At 41.9% G+C, this 14,092-nt stretch overlaps 1 protein-coding gene across 1 annotated transcript; it reads right to left on the minus strand.

Annotated features, from left to right (window-relative positions):
* Window positions 1–11: 11 nt before the first annotated feature.
* Window positions 12–13,244, minus strand: LOC136436452 (guanylate cyclase soluble subunit beta-1-like). Its single transcript, XM_066430444.1, has 12 exons — window positions 12,940–13,244; window positions 12,123–12,196; window positions 7,740–7,840; window positions 7,103–7,208; window positions 5,431–5,632; window positions 5,009–5,245; window positions 4,442–4,695; window positions 3,856–4,053; window positions 3,201–3,438; window positions 2,859–3,002; window positions 2,101–2,255; window positions 12–1,628 (listed from the first exon to the last, which is right to left on the minus strand). The coding sequence occupies exons 1-12, from the start codon at window positions 12,940–12,942 to the stop codon at window positions 1,496–1,498; spliced, it is 1,845 nt and encodes a 614-aa protein (XP_066286541.1). The 5' UTR covers window positions 12,943–13,244; the 3' UTR covers window positions 12–1,495.
* Between the last annotated feature and the right edge of the window lie 848 nt (window positions 13,245–14,092).

Raw genomic sequence — 14,092 nt, forward strand, 5'->3', positions numbered from 1 at the left:
AGGAGCTAGCCTTATTTCTCCACTCTTTAATGTTTGCGATCTCTGTTACAGTGTCAACTTACACTTAAATTCCCCAGTGATAGTACCAAGAAACAGTATACTATATACATATATACGCGTTGAAATTGCAATTTGGTCTCAGACAGAAACGGCTAAGTACGGTTTGTTATTTAGTTACTTACGTCCAGAACTAACAAAATTTCTTGCTCGTCATTGATGTCGTTACAAACAGGCACAAGTGCTGATACAGGCAAATACGTCATAACTAGGTGTGACATATATACATCAGCAAATATCTACATACAGTGCATATTTAAAAAGCAATATCAACGCAACCAACATACAATCATTCGGAAACGACAGGTCACGGAGACTTTGACCCTTCCGATTAAATATTTATCTTACTTTAAGTGCACATGATTGTAATCAATACAGTAATACTTTCGTTACATTAATTGTATCCAGAAAACAGAAGTTTTGAACATTGGCACTGTTCTTTGGAGGTTTCTATAATGCGTAATTTTAGGAGGGGCCTTATCGACAATTGATCAGCTGCAATCTTCTGTTTAAATCTCTTGCCGTGGCATTCACAACAAACTGACAGACTAACTCGAAATGTATAATGTATGTGTAGCCCCGATTAAAACTAAACATCAAACGTTACTGTTAAAATTTGACATTTGGAGAATATTAAGTACTTTATATCGACACCTAGCAAGCTTCTATCAAATCAACATCTTTACATGAAGCTTTTAGGATTCTATTTTTCTAATAACATGGAATGATCTTATCTTTTACTTACTATTTTAAGTTTTGTCTTGTAGGTAATGATGTAACAATTTTTTTATCTGATTCACATATTTGACACAGGTAGTCAGTCGTGTAATGTTATCTTTGAGTAGTTTTAGGCTTCTCTTTTACATGTAATGATGTTAGGAATCTTATGTTATGCGCTATTTGTCACAGGTAGTTTGTTTTTGTTAAAAAATGTTGTGTCGCTTCTGTTAAGTTACTTTCAAGTGATGTTCCAACTTTATAATGATGTGGTGATTTTAAGTTTGATGTAAAAACTTCATTGTAAAAATCGGTGGTGGTGAATAAAGTTGAAAAAAAACATGGAATGATCTCTTCATATATACTATTCTCGACACATGTAGTTCTCTCTCAGTGAATAAAATCCATATATGTATCTATATATGTGTTATAGAAACTCGCAAATGCTGTATAGACAATGTACTTTACATAACTTTTCATACTAAGCATCTACTAGATTTACAGTATGATCACAAACAATAGGATAACATTTCCGAGATCGAGAAGGACAGAATCATTTGGGAATTTTCATTTTCGCGTTAATTCACAAAACTGTCTCGTGAGATCCCGACAGTTCACCCGACAGTCTCAAAAGACTTCGACCGTTCGAACAACAGCCAAGTAAGATCATTTCGGTCTCGCGAGATTAGTGTATACGGTAGTATCGGGAGGTCTCGACAGTTCACACGACAGTCTCGCGAGATCTCCTGGCGAGTAGCCAGCACTCCATGGGCTCCTTCTTGCCCTTCATCTGAACCGGTCCCCGGTAGTCGAACCGGAAGGCGGGGTCGTGGCACTCCGGTTGCATCAGAGCTCTGTACATGCAATCACAATCATGTATAAATACGATGTGTACTTGGCATCACAATCACAATCAACAATTCACACACAGGCAAACACACCTGTCCCTGGTGCTGAACACCATCCACATAAAGCCAAACACACCTGTCCTCGGTACTGAACACCATGCACACACATCTAGGTAAATACACCGGTCCCCGGTGCTGAACACCATCTAAACACATGCAAACATACCTGTCTTTGGTGCTGAACACCATCTACACACAGGCAAATAAGCCTGTCCCTAGTGTTGAACACCAGCCACGTACAGGTGAATAATCTGTCCCTAGTGCTAGGAAAACACACCTACACCTATCCTTAGCGTTGAACACCATCCCCACACAGGCAAACATACCCATCCCTTGTGCTGAACACCATCCACACACAGGCAAACACACCTGTCCCTAGAGCTGAACAACGGCCGGTGCCGGAGGACATATATCCCACCTGTAGGCGTATTCGGACACGTTGATGTGACCTTTAACCCCCGTGGTCTCTGTCCGGCTGGTCAGGTTGACCGTGTTCCCGAATAGACAGTACCGCGGCATCCGCTGACCTATAACCCCGGCAACCACCTCCCCACTGTGGATACCGATGGTGATCTGAAAAGAAACCAAGATGGCGTCCTGATCAATAATTACACATTGTACCTTTTCCGCGATGTCAAGGTGGAAGAAGATTTGTCATGCTATGATCTTTCGGAGGACAAGATGTAACTTCAACACCAAGTTTACTATTTCAAAGTGTCCTTTGTTAAGTATGGTGTAATTGTTCTGTGTGGTAGTGTTCCTATCAAACAAGGCTGTCAGTTGTTCAAAACATATCCTTCGTGAAAGCGGTGTTTCAAAAGAACATTACTACCGATGTTATTAGCTGTACAGTCTTCATCAAAGTATATCAATGTAGATTCTGCTAAGGTTTTTTTAAAAGAGAGGCAGACCAGACAAAATGTTCACTGAGTTAAAGGAGAGGAAAAGAGATGCATTGGGGATATTTTTAGGCCATCCGCGCGCATTAATTTCCGTCCGTCTCTGTGTTAGCTCAACCTTCCTCAATTTCCTGACCACGTAGATATCATAATTAAGGCAACGGGTGTTTTTTTTTACAAACTTTTTTTATTCGCACGCTCGCATCAGTTTTGGGTGTCCCGGAGAATGTCATCCATATAATCAAATTAACATGGCCCTAAAAGTAATTTGACGAACCTGGACGCCCTCCATCTCCTCTTGTTTACACTGGTGACTGATGTCCATCATGTCCAGGGCCAGGCGTGCGATACAGCGGGCATGGTCCATACACGGCTCCGGCAACCCGCTCACCGCCATGTACTTGTCTCCTACTGTCTCAACCTGCGAGAACAAAAATACAGTTACTTATGAACTAATTCTTAAGTCCCAATTGCGCCGGTGTCGGTTCAAATTTGGGTCTCGAAGCCGCAAATTTGTTCCGTTGGACTGCCAGGTACACGGGGCTGCTATCCACCTGGAACCAATTTTAAGCTAGGTACGCTTCCCGGACATGAAGCTTCTTTTCGACTTCCATGTTACCTTATAAACGCTTGGGTTCTTCTTGGGGTCCGTCAAGTCGTCGAAGCGCGTGTAGATGTCGTTCAGTAGCTTGACGATTTTCATGGCGCCCGTGGCCGAGGCGTTCCTCTTGCAGAAGCAGTTGAAGCCGACGATGCCGCTGAAGAGCAGGGTGACGTTATCAAACCGTCTGGCGGGAACCGGACGGTGATGACGTAGTTCCGTCGCCACCGAGATCGGCAGGATGGAGTACAGCAGTCTGTAACAGTTCAAACATCGGGGCCTGATAAATTAAATGTGTCTGTTAAGTGCATAAAATCTGATATCTGTACCTGCCTGATAAGTCTATGTGATAATTGTATACAATCTGTTAAAAGTGTATAACATCTGATATAGTCTGATATCGGTACTTGATAAGTGTATCTGTTAAGTGTATACAATCTGATATCTGTACCTGCTTAATAAGTCTATGTGATAATCGCATACCATCTTATAAAGGGTACCTCAAAAGAGTATAACAGCTGATATAATCTGATGCCATGGACTAGCATCTGTGATATAAGAAACAACAAATGTCTTTACATGCATGATGCGTAATATCATGCCTCAGCATGCAGGAAGTGACTGTCACTTTTAGTCGCTCGACGTGAAAACCGGATGTGACGTCATGACTGACCTGTCAGTCTTCTTCTTCTCGTCCTCCAGTTCCCGGTACGTCTGCTGCAGCTTGTCGGTCAGGATCTCCAGCTTCTGCGTCAGCTTGTACTCCGCCTCGAACTGCTCGGACAGCAGCACCAAGTCTCGCGTGGCGTCATGCAGCGGGATGTCCGACAGGTACAGGCCACGGCGGTTCAGGTCGTCCAGATTCATCACGCTGTGAACCAATCATACGGGGTAGTTGTAGTCACGTGGCTGTGACGTCCGCCATATTGGAGGGTTAGATATTATGTTACTGTGATAACAACTAGTTGTCTACCTCCGCATACATTCTTTTTGACACTACACAATGCATATTGCATTACAAGACGTATGTCACGTTCCCTTCTTTAATACAATTATCTTCTGTGCGTCCTGAAAAGCCAGCCGCCAGCTTGGATCTGTCTACACCTCCAACATGGCGATGGCGGCTCTCTACGGTCATCTACATTTAAAACTTGTGACGTAACGTGTTAACAATGCATACGATAAACGTAGTGTATTTGGCCGCTTGGGATGGCGTCTAGATAGAGGAATACATTGTTAATGTATGTTATCAAACATACCTCGGGGAGCAAAGAAATAGCATCCAATCAGATTCTTCCACGTAGATCATCTGCCCCTTCAGACGCATGCGCGATGACTCGTTTCCGATGAGCTTGTCACGTGACACGGCGCCAGACGAGATGTCGATGAGACCTTCCTTGGTGCGCAGCACGAAGACCGTGTTGATGTGGCTCGTGATGGAGTTGAAGGCAAACTTGATGTGTGGTCGGATCATGTCGAACAAGTCACACACCTTACACTCTTGGAGGCAAATCTTGTGAGGAGAAAAATATCAATGCTTTTAGCATTTCCAATACAGTGTACACAAGTGAAATCTTTGGTCATGACCAGATACATGAAACAAGCGCCAAATATCCCAAATTATGGCACGGTAAGATTATTCGTAGGCTATGACAGAACCAACCGCCGACAATAATCTAAGACAACCTTTTCCGTAAAAAAAAAAGCTAACTTTTGTACGGCACGTGCACACGCACGACTATCTCAAGAATGCCTTCAGTTTGCAATCGTACGATGATCGTGCGACCAACATGACCGAGCCCATACAAAATAATTTTGTCGACTACCTGGGGAATAACTCGGCTGATAGACGTCCCCGCCTGCTGGATGACCAGGTTACGGTCGAACATGACGTGGAAAGGGAACGCTCTGCAAAAAGTCGCGGGGCTGATCTTCGGCTCTCGCGAGAGTCCGACGTCAAAGATGTCCAGGTCGTTTGCGGAGCATCGTCTGACGTCATCCTTTTCCAAGATGGCGAACTTGACGTGGTCGGACTCCTCCCCTTTCCTTTGAATGATTTGAACCTGGAGGACCGAAAAGAAATGTTGAGGAAGTGGGCTATTCGACCATCCCGGCAGATCATGCATCAGATCATGCATCTATGATCTATGTTGCTAAGAATACACGTATTTCAGGCAACGCTTCTCACGCGCCCCTTAGTGACTTTGAATGGTACTGCAAAAAAGATCTAAAAAGATGGGATGCTTACGTCCACATCGGCGTTGTGTAGTTTCTTGGCCACAGTTTTGACAATGCCGATGACGATGTGTTCCAGACCCTCCCGCTCGGAGTAGTAGTGGAGGATGAGGGTGCCGTCGTCCTGGGTCGTGCACCGGAAGGACGGAGCGCGCATGCCCGGGTAGATGGTTCCCAGGTGGTCGTGTAGGGCGTCCAGGTTCTGTAGGAAATCTCTGTGGAAGAGAAAAAAAGATTTTACCCCATGTTTTATCAATATTGCAAGTAAGAGGTACATGTAATTTGAACTCGACCTTTAAGTGCAATCAATCAATCAATCAATCAATCAATGGATTGATCGATCAATTACTTTATCGATGAAACTGCCAAGCAACCAACCAACCAACCAACTAATGAATGAATGAATAATTGAATCAATCGATCGACCACATTTTTGGGTGATATGATATTTTGCTGATATTTGCTCCTAGCACAGCTTGTATCTAACCGTAACCATATATTGAATCAATCGATCGACCACATTTTTGGGTGATATGAGATGGGAGATGGTATTTCATCCATCTAAGTGTTCAGTTGTTAGTATGACACGTAAAACTTCACCTGTTGAATACCCTTATAGCATGTCAGATTCTGTACTCAGTCGACAAGATAGTTATAATGACTTAGGAGTTCATGTACAACATAACTTATCCTGGAATTCTCATGTACTTAAGAAGATATCAACATGTAACTCAAGACTTGCAATGATCAAGAGATCAGTAGGCTTTAATGCCCCATTTACTGTTAAACTCAATTTGTATCGATCACTGGTGATACCACATTTAGACTACTGTTCTCAGGTATGGGCACCGCATACAAGATTGTATCAGCGCAAAGTAGAAGGTGTTCAAAGACGTGCTACCAAGTACATCTGTAATGATTACGAACTTAACTATAATGACAGATTAACCCATACCAACCTTCTACCATTGTGTTACAGACGATAACTTTTTGATATCTTATTTCTTTTCAAATGTTTCCGCAACGTGTACTGTACCAACATTTCTCATGTCCTCAATGTATCCAGACCTACTAGATCACTTCGCTCTACAGACCAATTCCAACTTGTACCACGGCCATGTAAAACTGAATCATTCTCATTCTCTTACTTTAGTCGTATTGCCGTCATCTGGAACAATTTACCACTAGACATTCGCCAACATATGTACTCAAACCTCACTCTACAGTCCGTTAAAAAACTCTTGATTTCATATTATAGATCCCGATTAAGTGACACATTTTCTGTTGATAACTTATGTACTTGGACGACCACTTGTCGTTGCTCATCTTGCATAGTGACATAGCTTAACCGTTTACCCTGTTTTCCTTATCATTTGACCTTATTACTCTCATTTTTTTAATGTACTTCTTTCAGTATTTGATGTCTTTCATTTATTGTTTTTATCTCAACTTTGTAAATTTTCTGGGGGAGTCGGCCTCGTAGAGGAACTAGATTCCTGTTGCCGGCTCCCCTTAGATTGTACGCAATCTGTGAATTTGAATAAATATATCAATCAATGAAGCAAACAATGAAACAAACTAAAACAAACAAACAAACAAACAAACAAAACAAACAATGAAACAAACAAACACTTGATTAAACTATCGATCGATTAATCAATCACACGTTTTTTGGTGATATGTACCTGATGTTTGCCCCCAGCACAGCTAGGATCTTGTCGTAACCGGACTCCTGACAGAACTCGAAGAACAGCGCTCCGAACAGCTCCAGTATCGTGTTGGCATCGATCTCTGAGAGGGCAAAATGTTAAATATAGGACATCATCAGCAGATAATGACAGGATAACGCGAGATGTTGCGAGATTAGACGGGAAGTGGCTAAAAGAGCTTGCTACTTCTTTGTTACCCCAGGTATTGTAATACGTTGATGTGTATGTTTATTTGTCCTGGTGTGTGTCTGCAGCTCCATGATTGGCATTTGAAAGCTAGGAACGTCGGGGACGCTAATACATATGAGTTTAGGTCAAAGATGCCAGGAAGGTTCCAGAAAAGTGGCAGGAAAAAGGGATGGCCCCAGTCCAGAGAATTTTTTGTGACATTGCCGATAAGAAGTTGTTCGTAAACAAGTTGTCCATACAGTCTAACTGAAATATTCATTAACGTACGTGTAATGACGTGGCCCTAAATGTAGTCCTGTCCAACACGATAGCATCTATCGAGATTCCAATCAGTCATGTCAGTGTTAGCTACGCTCGGACTGTGGACATGGAAACACCGCTCATGAGCGCCACCTTTCGGTATGTTTGTAAACTGCATACTTACGTAAAATCTTGGTGGCAGCCCCCACCAAGTCGTATGTCTTGTCATCGCCGTATATTTGCCGGACAAGGAACTGGCCGTCAATGTCGACGCCGGCTTCTCTTCTACAGATAACCCAAAAAAGGTATTAAAAGAAATGCCTAGTTTTTAAAATGCTATAGCGTTCCACAAAATCTATTTCCTTTTGAAATAACTAATTTCGAAAGACTTGTCTATTTTTAGACCTATTTGAGCACTTAACATACCACAGTCCTGTTGCTACATACACATTGTCACGATGACGTCACATATCCTTGACGTACGTTCATTGGGTCAACAAACAAATACTAGAGATGGCTGCAATGTAAACTGTAGGTGTCTGTTTACTATTGACATAACAAGTGTAGTGACACTTGGTCCGCCTCCTGGAATTTCTAGCCATCTATACAAATCCTCTCAAGACCAGACTGTAAGTTTATCACTTGTGCATTACTGTGTAATCTATCACTAAGGTGAAGTTTCCATTGACAGGTGACATCATTCTTTGTGTCTGGTAACAACAACATGTCGTGTTTTCACTTAACAGAAATAGTAACTTTGTCTGAAGAGAGCCACGTTAGCGAGAGATCATTTTACAGTTTTTACAATCATTTTACAAGACGAATGAGGCAGATAAATCGCTTTTCAAACGCCAAGATCTTTGAAACCTTGGAAAATTCCGGTAATGTGAGATACGGAATATAGATTGTTGACTTACGTTACGGTAATAAAGGATAAGACTAAAGAAATACGTTTGCTCGAACTTCATTGGAGCTTTATAACGATATCACTTCGTTTTTGATGGAACGTTTGCAAATTCATTTCATTTCATGATGAGAAAATAGATATATCAAAGTTTTTTTTGAAATCCAAAAACAACAAAAACAAGTGGAAAGAAATATCATGATTGGAATTTGCAGGATATGCAAATTTGATAAGAAACACCAATCGTAAATACTAATATTTCAATAGAAGATGGTGAATACAATGGTACATTGATGTTTACATAGGTACAACACCTCGATGCTCAACGTTGTAATTTTGAAACAGCTGATTTTCCTAAAATCCAACAATGGTTATCTTCAGAACATGTTTGACATTTTCGAGACTTCCCGTTAACGTACACAGTTTGAAATGTTGACCACCGCTTGCTGACAGCAGTTTACTCACACATGTCCGACAATTTACCACGTAGAATCAACCTCGAAATTCCCACCCAGCGGTGCCGACAGCTTGACGAATTACTCAGAGAGTACTCAACAGCCATTTGGGATGTTTCCGCCCTTGCTAACGCTCACCGAGGCGACAGTCTAGTTGTCTGCGGGGTAACCCCTACCTGGCCCCGGCGACCTGTTTTTGTAACCCGGTGGCCCTGACACCTTGTCTGACGGTTTGCAGCGTGTGGGGAATAATTCATGGCACGTCTTGAATTAAAGTAGCACTCCTTATCAATGGTTTCACCTCTACGTGACCGCTAATGTGTCGGGTGTATCGAGACAGTTGAAAGGCTTTCTTTGAACGGAAGAAAAAGCGAGCGACAGCTTAGGAGGCGTTGAAAGGTCGTGTACAGTCCTGGTGCTTTACTGTGAGAAGCAGCTGAACCCAACTCTGTTGTTAAAACCCCAATATGTAACATTTTGGCCCCAAATGTGAAAATATTCTCTATAACAAAACCTTATTGTGAATTACATGTACAGCCTCTTTTCAGCATATCTGCATCATTATTTCGTACTCTGGTGTTTGTGAACTGTGCAAAAACAAGCTGTAACGTTGGGTAACATAAATTCGTGGGGTACTTAAATTCGGGATTTTTCGAAAACGGGGTATTTAGGGATATGTGCTAGATGCAACATCAGTAATACCGCTAGAAATGCAAACTTGACAGACTTACGTATTCAGAACACTGTCTGAAAAGCTTCGATAAGCATGCATTAGAAGGCGACGAGGACAAAAACTCTCCGTCCCTTATTGGAACAGTCTGAGGGCTTCGTGGGAGAATCACACTACATCGTTGTCGGCTGGTTTATAAGACAAATGTCACACCCGCTTCCTGCTAAACACAATCATTTACAAGACAACTTATTTTCTTAAAATTGCTGACCTGCAATTGGACTTTAAGTGTGATCAATCATCAAAACCCCTCTTTGTTGCTACAACCTACGGCACGTGTATTTTCCCGCCGCCATATCATTACCCAGAATCCTGTTGTCAAGCAGACGACAAAGGTTTGTGAGGAACACTTTTTTGTCTAAATGTTGCGTGTGATTGTGGACTGAGGACGATATTTTCCTCAAAGTTTGCTCCTAACACAACAAGGAATACATGGACATAGTAGTATTATCAATGCTACGGCATCCGGCTAACTTTCCATGAATAATGTACACGTTGCCATGACGGTGGATGTCGACTTTGACGTTCTATAGCTACCGACTCAACACACGGGTTGTTCCCGTAGACCTGATGTGTGCGGTACGGCCGTTTTTTCATGTATTTTTTTACTGGGACACGTCTATATCCATAGCACTCTCCTCAAGCCAAGGATGGAACGAATAGCTGCTGTATAAAATGTAATTAGCGGTAAGATATTCAAGACGAATCTTCTCTCCCGAATTAATGTTCACCCCTGTCCGACAGCACCGTCATTGTGCGTGCGGCGGACGGTAGTTTCAAGTTGAAATATTATGGTGTCAGCACGACTAGAGACAAAATCTACCATATATATGATTAGTGCAAAGATAGTACATGATACTGACAGAATAATAGAAAAAAAGGATGGTTTATTGTTCTGCTAGATTGATTTCAGTCAACCATTATCGGAAAAATCCCGAATTTATGTTACCCAACGTTACAAGGTCCGCTGAGTTTAATCTTAATTCTAAAACCATCACAAAATAGACCCTCCTGGTGAGAACAACAACATACTGGTCACTGGTAGTTCGCCTAGCGTGAGGCTAAGTAGATACTTGTACTGTCATCAAGATATCAGTATGAAATAGCATGGTATTGAGATGGAAAGAGTTCGAAAATAAGACGCAGCTTTATTGTGCAAAAACACATACACAGAGATTGACAAAATAGCACTAATTTTTGACGTAATTCATATAGCGCTCGATATGTTTTCGCCCTTTTGTAGTGGAAATGGGCGTGCTCAAATTGATTAGATTCTCAAGGAAAGGAATAAGTTGGCTGGAGGGACCAAAACTCATCTAGCCTTTTAATCAACTCCCCATAAATATAAATTTTTGCCCTTTTTCAGCTTTTATTACAAATATAGAAGCAACAACAGATCACAAAGGTCTATTATTACACAAAACCAAGGAGGATTTTTTTATTGACAGAACCTTCTTGATAAAACAAGCATTCCCGAAGACTTGCGCAAACTGTCCTTGTTATGCAAGTAAACATCGGACTGTCAGGTCATCTATTTTGAGTTGGACCAAATGTGTTCAGCGCCAAGAAACGGTGAGAAAGATTAGTAGCATTTCGATAGAATGGAAGCCACAACAATATAGATCTAGCCATGGGTTACATACTCATTACTGTACATGGCAAGTTGGCAGCCATAACAAAATGGCGGACAGTTACATCCAGAACGTCATGAATGTTATAATGGTAAAATTTCTGTATTTTGTGTTTTCAAAGGTACGGCCGCCACTTGGCGTAACATAACAGCTTCGCAATTACACGACAGAGGCTAGTCATATCAAATTGATAGATTTGTCTCTCGTTTGCCCAAGGAAATAGATCGCAACTTCATTTTTAATTTTGTCTTATTTGATTTCTATGAACCCTTGTAAACGAATGTCGAAGGTACGTTTGCGTTGTTTGCAATAATATAATGTACGTAATTATGTATAATTGATGTGGATATACATCGTATCAAGATATAATATGGTGACGTAATCATATATAATATATAATATATGATGAATATAAGGGAGACTTTCCATGACTATAGCATCAAAATAACTGGTCTCGTATTCAAAACGATGTCTTTCTTAAACCGACAGCAAAAATAATTCCATGCTCTTATTTTTCTACATTGTTTTGGTCGGCGGCCCTAGTAAAGCCATTATAAAATGGATTGGTCTTGAATATATCAAAGTCGATTTCTCATAGGAATAGCTATTAGATACATAAAAGCGCCTGTTGCTTGTCGTATGGCTAAATAACCATTCACCAATCATGAGCTATGTTCTGTCTATGATGTAACCTTTGACCTTCAAATATTCTATACTATATCCCCATCATCTCTCTTTGCATGGTACAGTTACTTGCAAACGTCGCTACGTTTGTAAGAAAAAAAGCTAAAGCCGTTGCTAAAGAATTAGAGACAACACAACGGAAGAATTTAAAAAAATTACATACTTGATTTCTTCCCATTTTTCTTCTCCGAAATTCTTGATCACCAGCAGTTCCAAAGCGTGGTTCACGAAGCCGTACTGTGTAAAAAGGAGGAGGAGAAACATGGATTAAGTATTGAATGGGGATCGGAAGGTCACAGGGGCTGAATCAAAGGTCACGCCACGGGCTAGATGAAGGGGTCAGTTCTAGGACAGGGCTGGACTCGAGGGCCCACTTGTTTGTATTCGTTTCTCCTCCAGCTATTTCCATTGAAAACATTAACAATACCCCTGCAACAGCTGACAAGCCGCTATCAATATATCCTTAGTGCGTACTATTTTACAAGTGCTGATAATTTGGACACGGTAAAATCGGTAACATTAACAGGCGGTAATTTAGTCTAGAGCGGGGAACTGCGCGTTTGCAGTAGTTGCATTATGTTAGGTACATGCAGGTCAGTGAGCTTGTTTTCAAGCCCAGAGACACTCACATACGCATAGATGTATGCACGCTGCCACATGATTGACACGGCTCACATCACAATCCACTGGAATAGAACAGCGCTGAATGCATATTCCTCAGAGAGGTGTCTTTGATCAAATTTCCCTGGGGGTACGATGGCTCTAAAGCCGAGGAGGTGGCCTGAACGGGCCCTTGAAACAGTCTTAAATCCAGGCTAATATTTTCCATCCTCTCACACAGCCACCGATGATGATGATGTTGTTGACGGCTGAGAGAGAGAGAGGAAAACCCGCCCACGCAGTGTTTACGATTTCTGCGGAGGAAAAATCTTCAGAACCATCTACTCTACGAGGGAAATACATAGAGTATGGGTACTCACCATTTTATAAGCGCATGTAGATATCAGATAGATCAAGGCAAGAAGGCGTCAGAGCATCTTCTAGAGACGGTACAAAACATCGTCCGACGTGTTTTCATTTCATCCCTGTCCGCTAGCTCACCTCCGGGGCTCCAACCATCTGCGGCTGCGGTGATTGGGCCACGGCTGCGCCGTGTGTGTGTGTCGGTGATTTGAAGGCGGAGCCGCGCTCTAGAATATGGATTTTTTTCTCAGCGGGCAGACAGTGGTTCTTTGCCGCAGCACCCACGGACTGGGTTCGCTTGATTTCTGAATTCAGGAAGACGCGCTGATGCGATTGACGTCAGCAGCTAGAAATTACAGATGCCTGCTTATACATGGGTCATCTTCAGTGCAGTTCCGAGAGAGATCGACAGGGGAGCTTTTGCGTTGTGTATTCGAACTTGTGCGGAGGATAACATGCTAAAATAAATACTGTATGTGTACATTCTCAGTATTTCGTGTGCGTATCAATCCTCTTGTTTGGCATACACGTCAAAAACAAAACCTAAACTTAAAAAAAGAATATGTATAAACAAAGTGTTGATGACTTACAGACCAAAGCCAGTAACATCGAGCGTAAATATACTGATGTCGTATGATAACCTACTTTCTCCTGTATCAGTTACAGCTGTTCGCTCCTGATAAGCGGAATATCTGCTTTCTGTACGAACGATACTAATCCGTGGAGTCCATAGAGACCGCTAGCTGTATGTCTCTTTAAATCTTATTAGAGGTGGTATGCATAACCAAACACTTGACTTGAGCTATTGCAGGAGAATGCGTAAATCCCCGGTGCTCGGCTAATCCTAACAAAGACGACATATGTGAGATCTAACCGCGCCTGATGATGTTCTGATTCATCACGCATGTTGAAAGTGGATGTCGATAAACAGGATTTCTTTCATGAAGAACAGCTGGACGAAAGGTTGTGATAACCTCTGTGCCGGCAGACGACTTGTCAACGCAGATTCGACCACGAATATATATATATACAGCCAGGAAGACACATTCAAAGGACCCGTCTCCCAAGGAGCTTAGGAAGGTTGAAGGTTGCGAAAAACATGCCAAGAACGATTGTATATTTATATATCAACGTGTAGACTGTACAAAATGGCCATCTTGGTCTCTAGTC

The sequence above is a fragment of the Branchiostoma lanceolatum genome, chromosome 6 (assembly GCF_035083965.1).
Source record: "Branchiostoma lanceolatum isolate klBraLanc5 chromosome 6, klBraLanc5.hap2, whole genome shotgun sequence".
In the NCBI taxonomy this organism is placed as follows: Eukaryota; Metazoa; Chordata; class Leptocardii; order Amphioxiformes; family Branchiostomatidae; genus Branchiostoma; species Branchiostoma lanceolatum.

Excerpts from the sequence above, each read along its gene's own strand:
- LOC136436452 (XM_066430444.1), bottom strand. Across the intron at positions 4,054-4,441 it reads CTATTTCTTTGCTCCCCGAG|CGTGATGAATCTGGACGACC; the intron begins GTATGTTTGATA and ends ATTGGTTCACAG. Across the intron at positions 3,439-3,855 it reads GAGAAGAAGAAGACTGACAG|ACTGCTGTACTCCATCCTGC; the intron begins GTCAGTCATGAC and ends GAACTGTTACAG.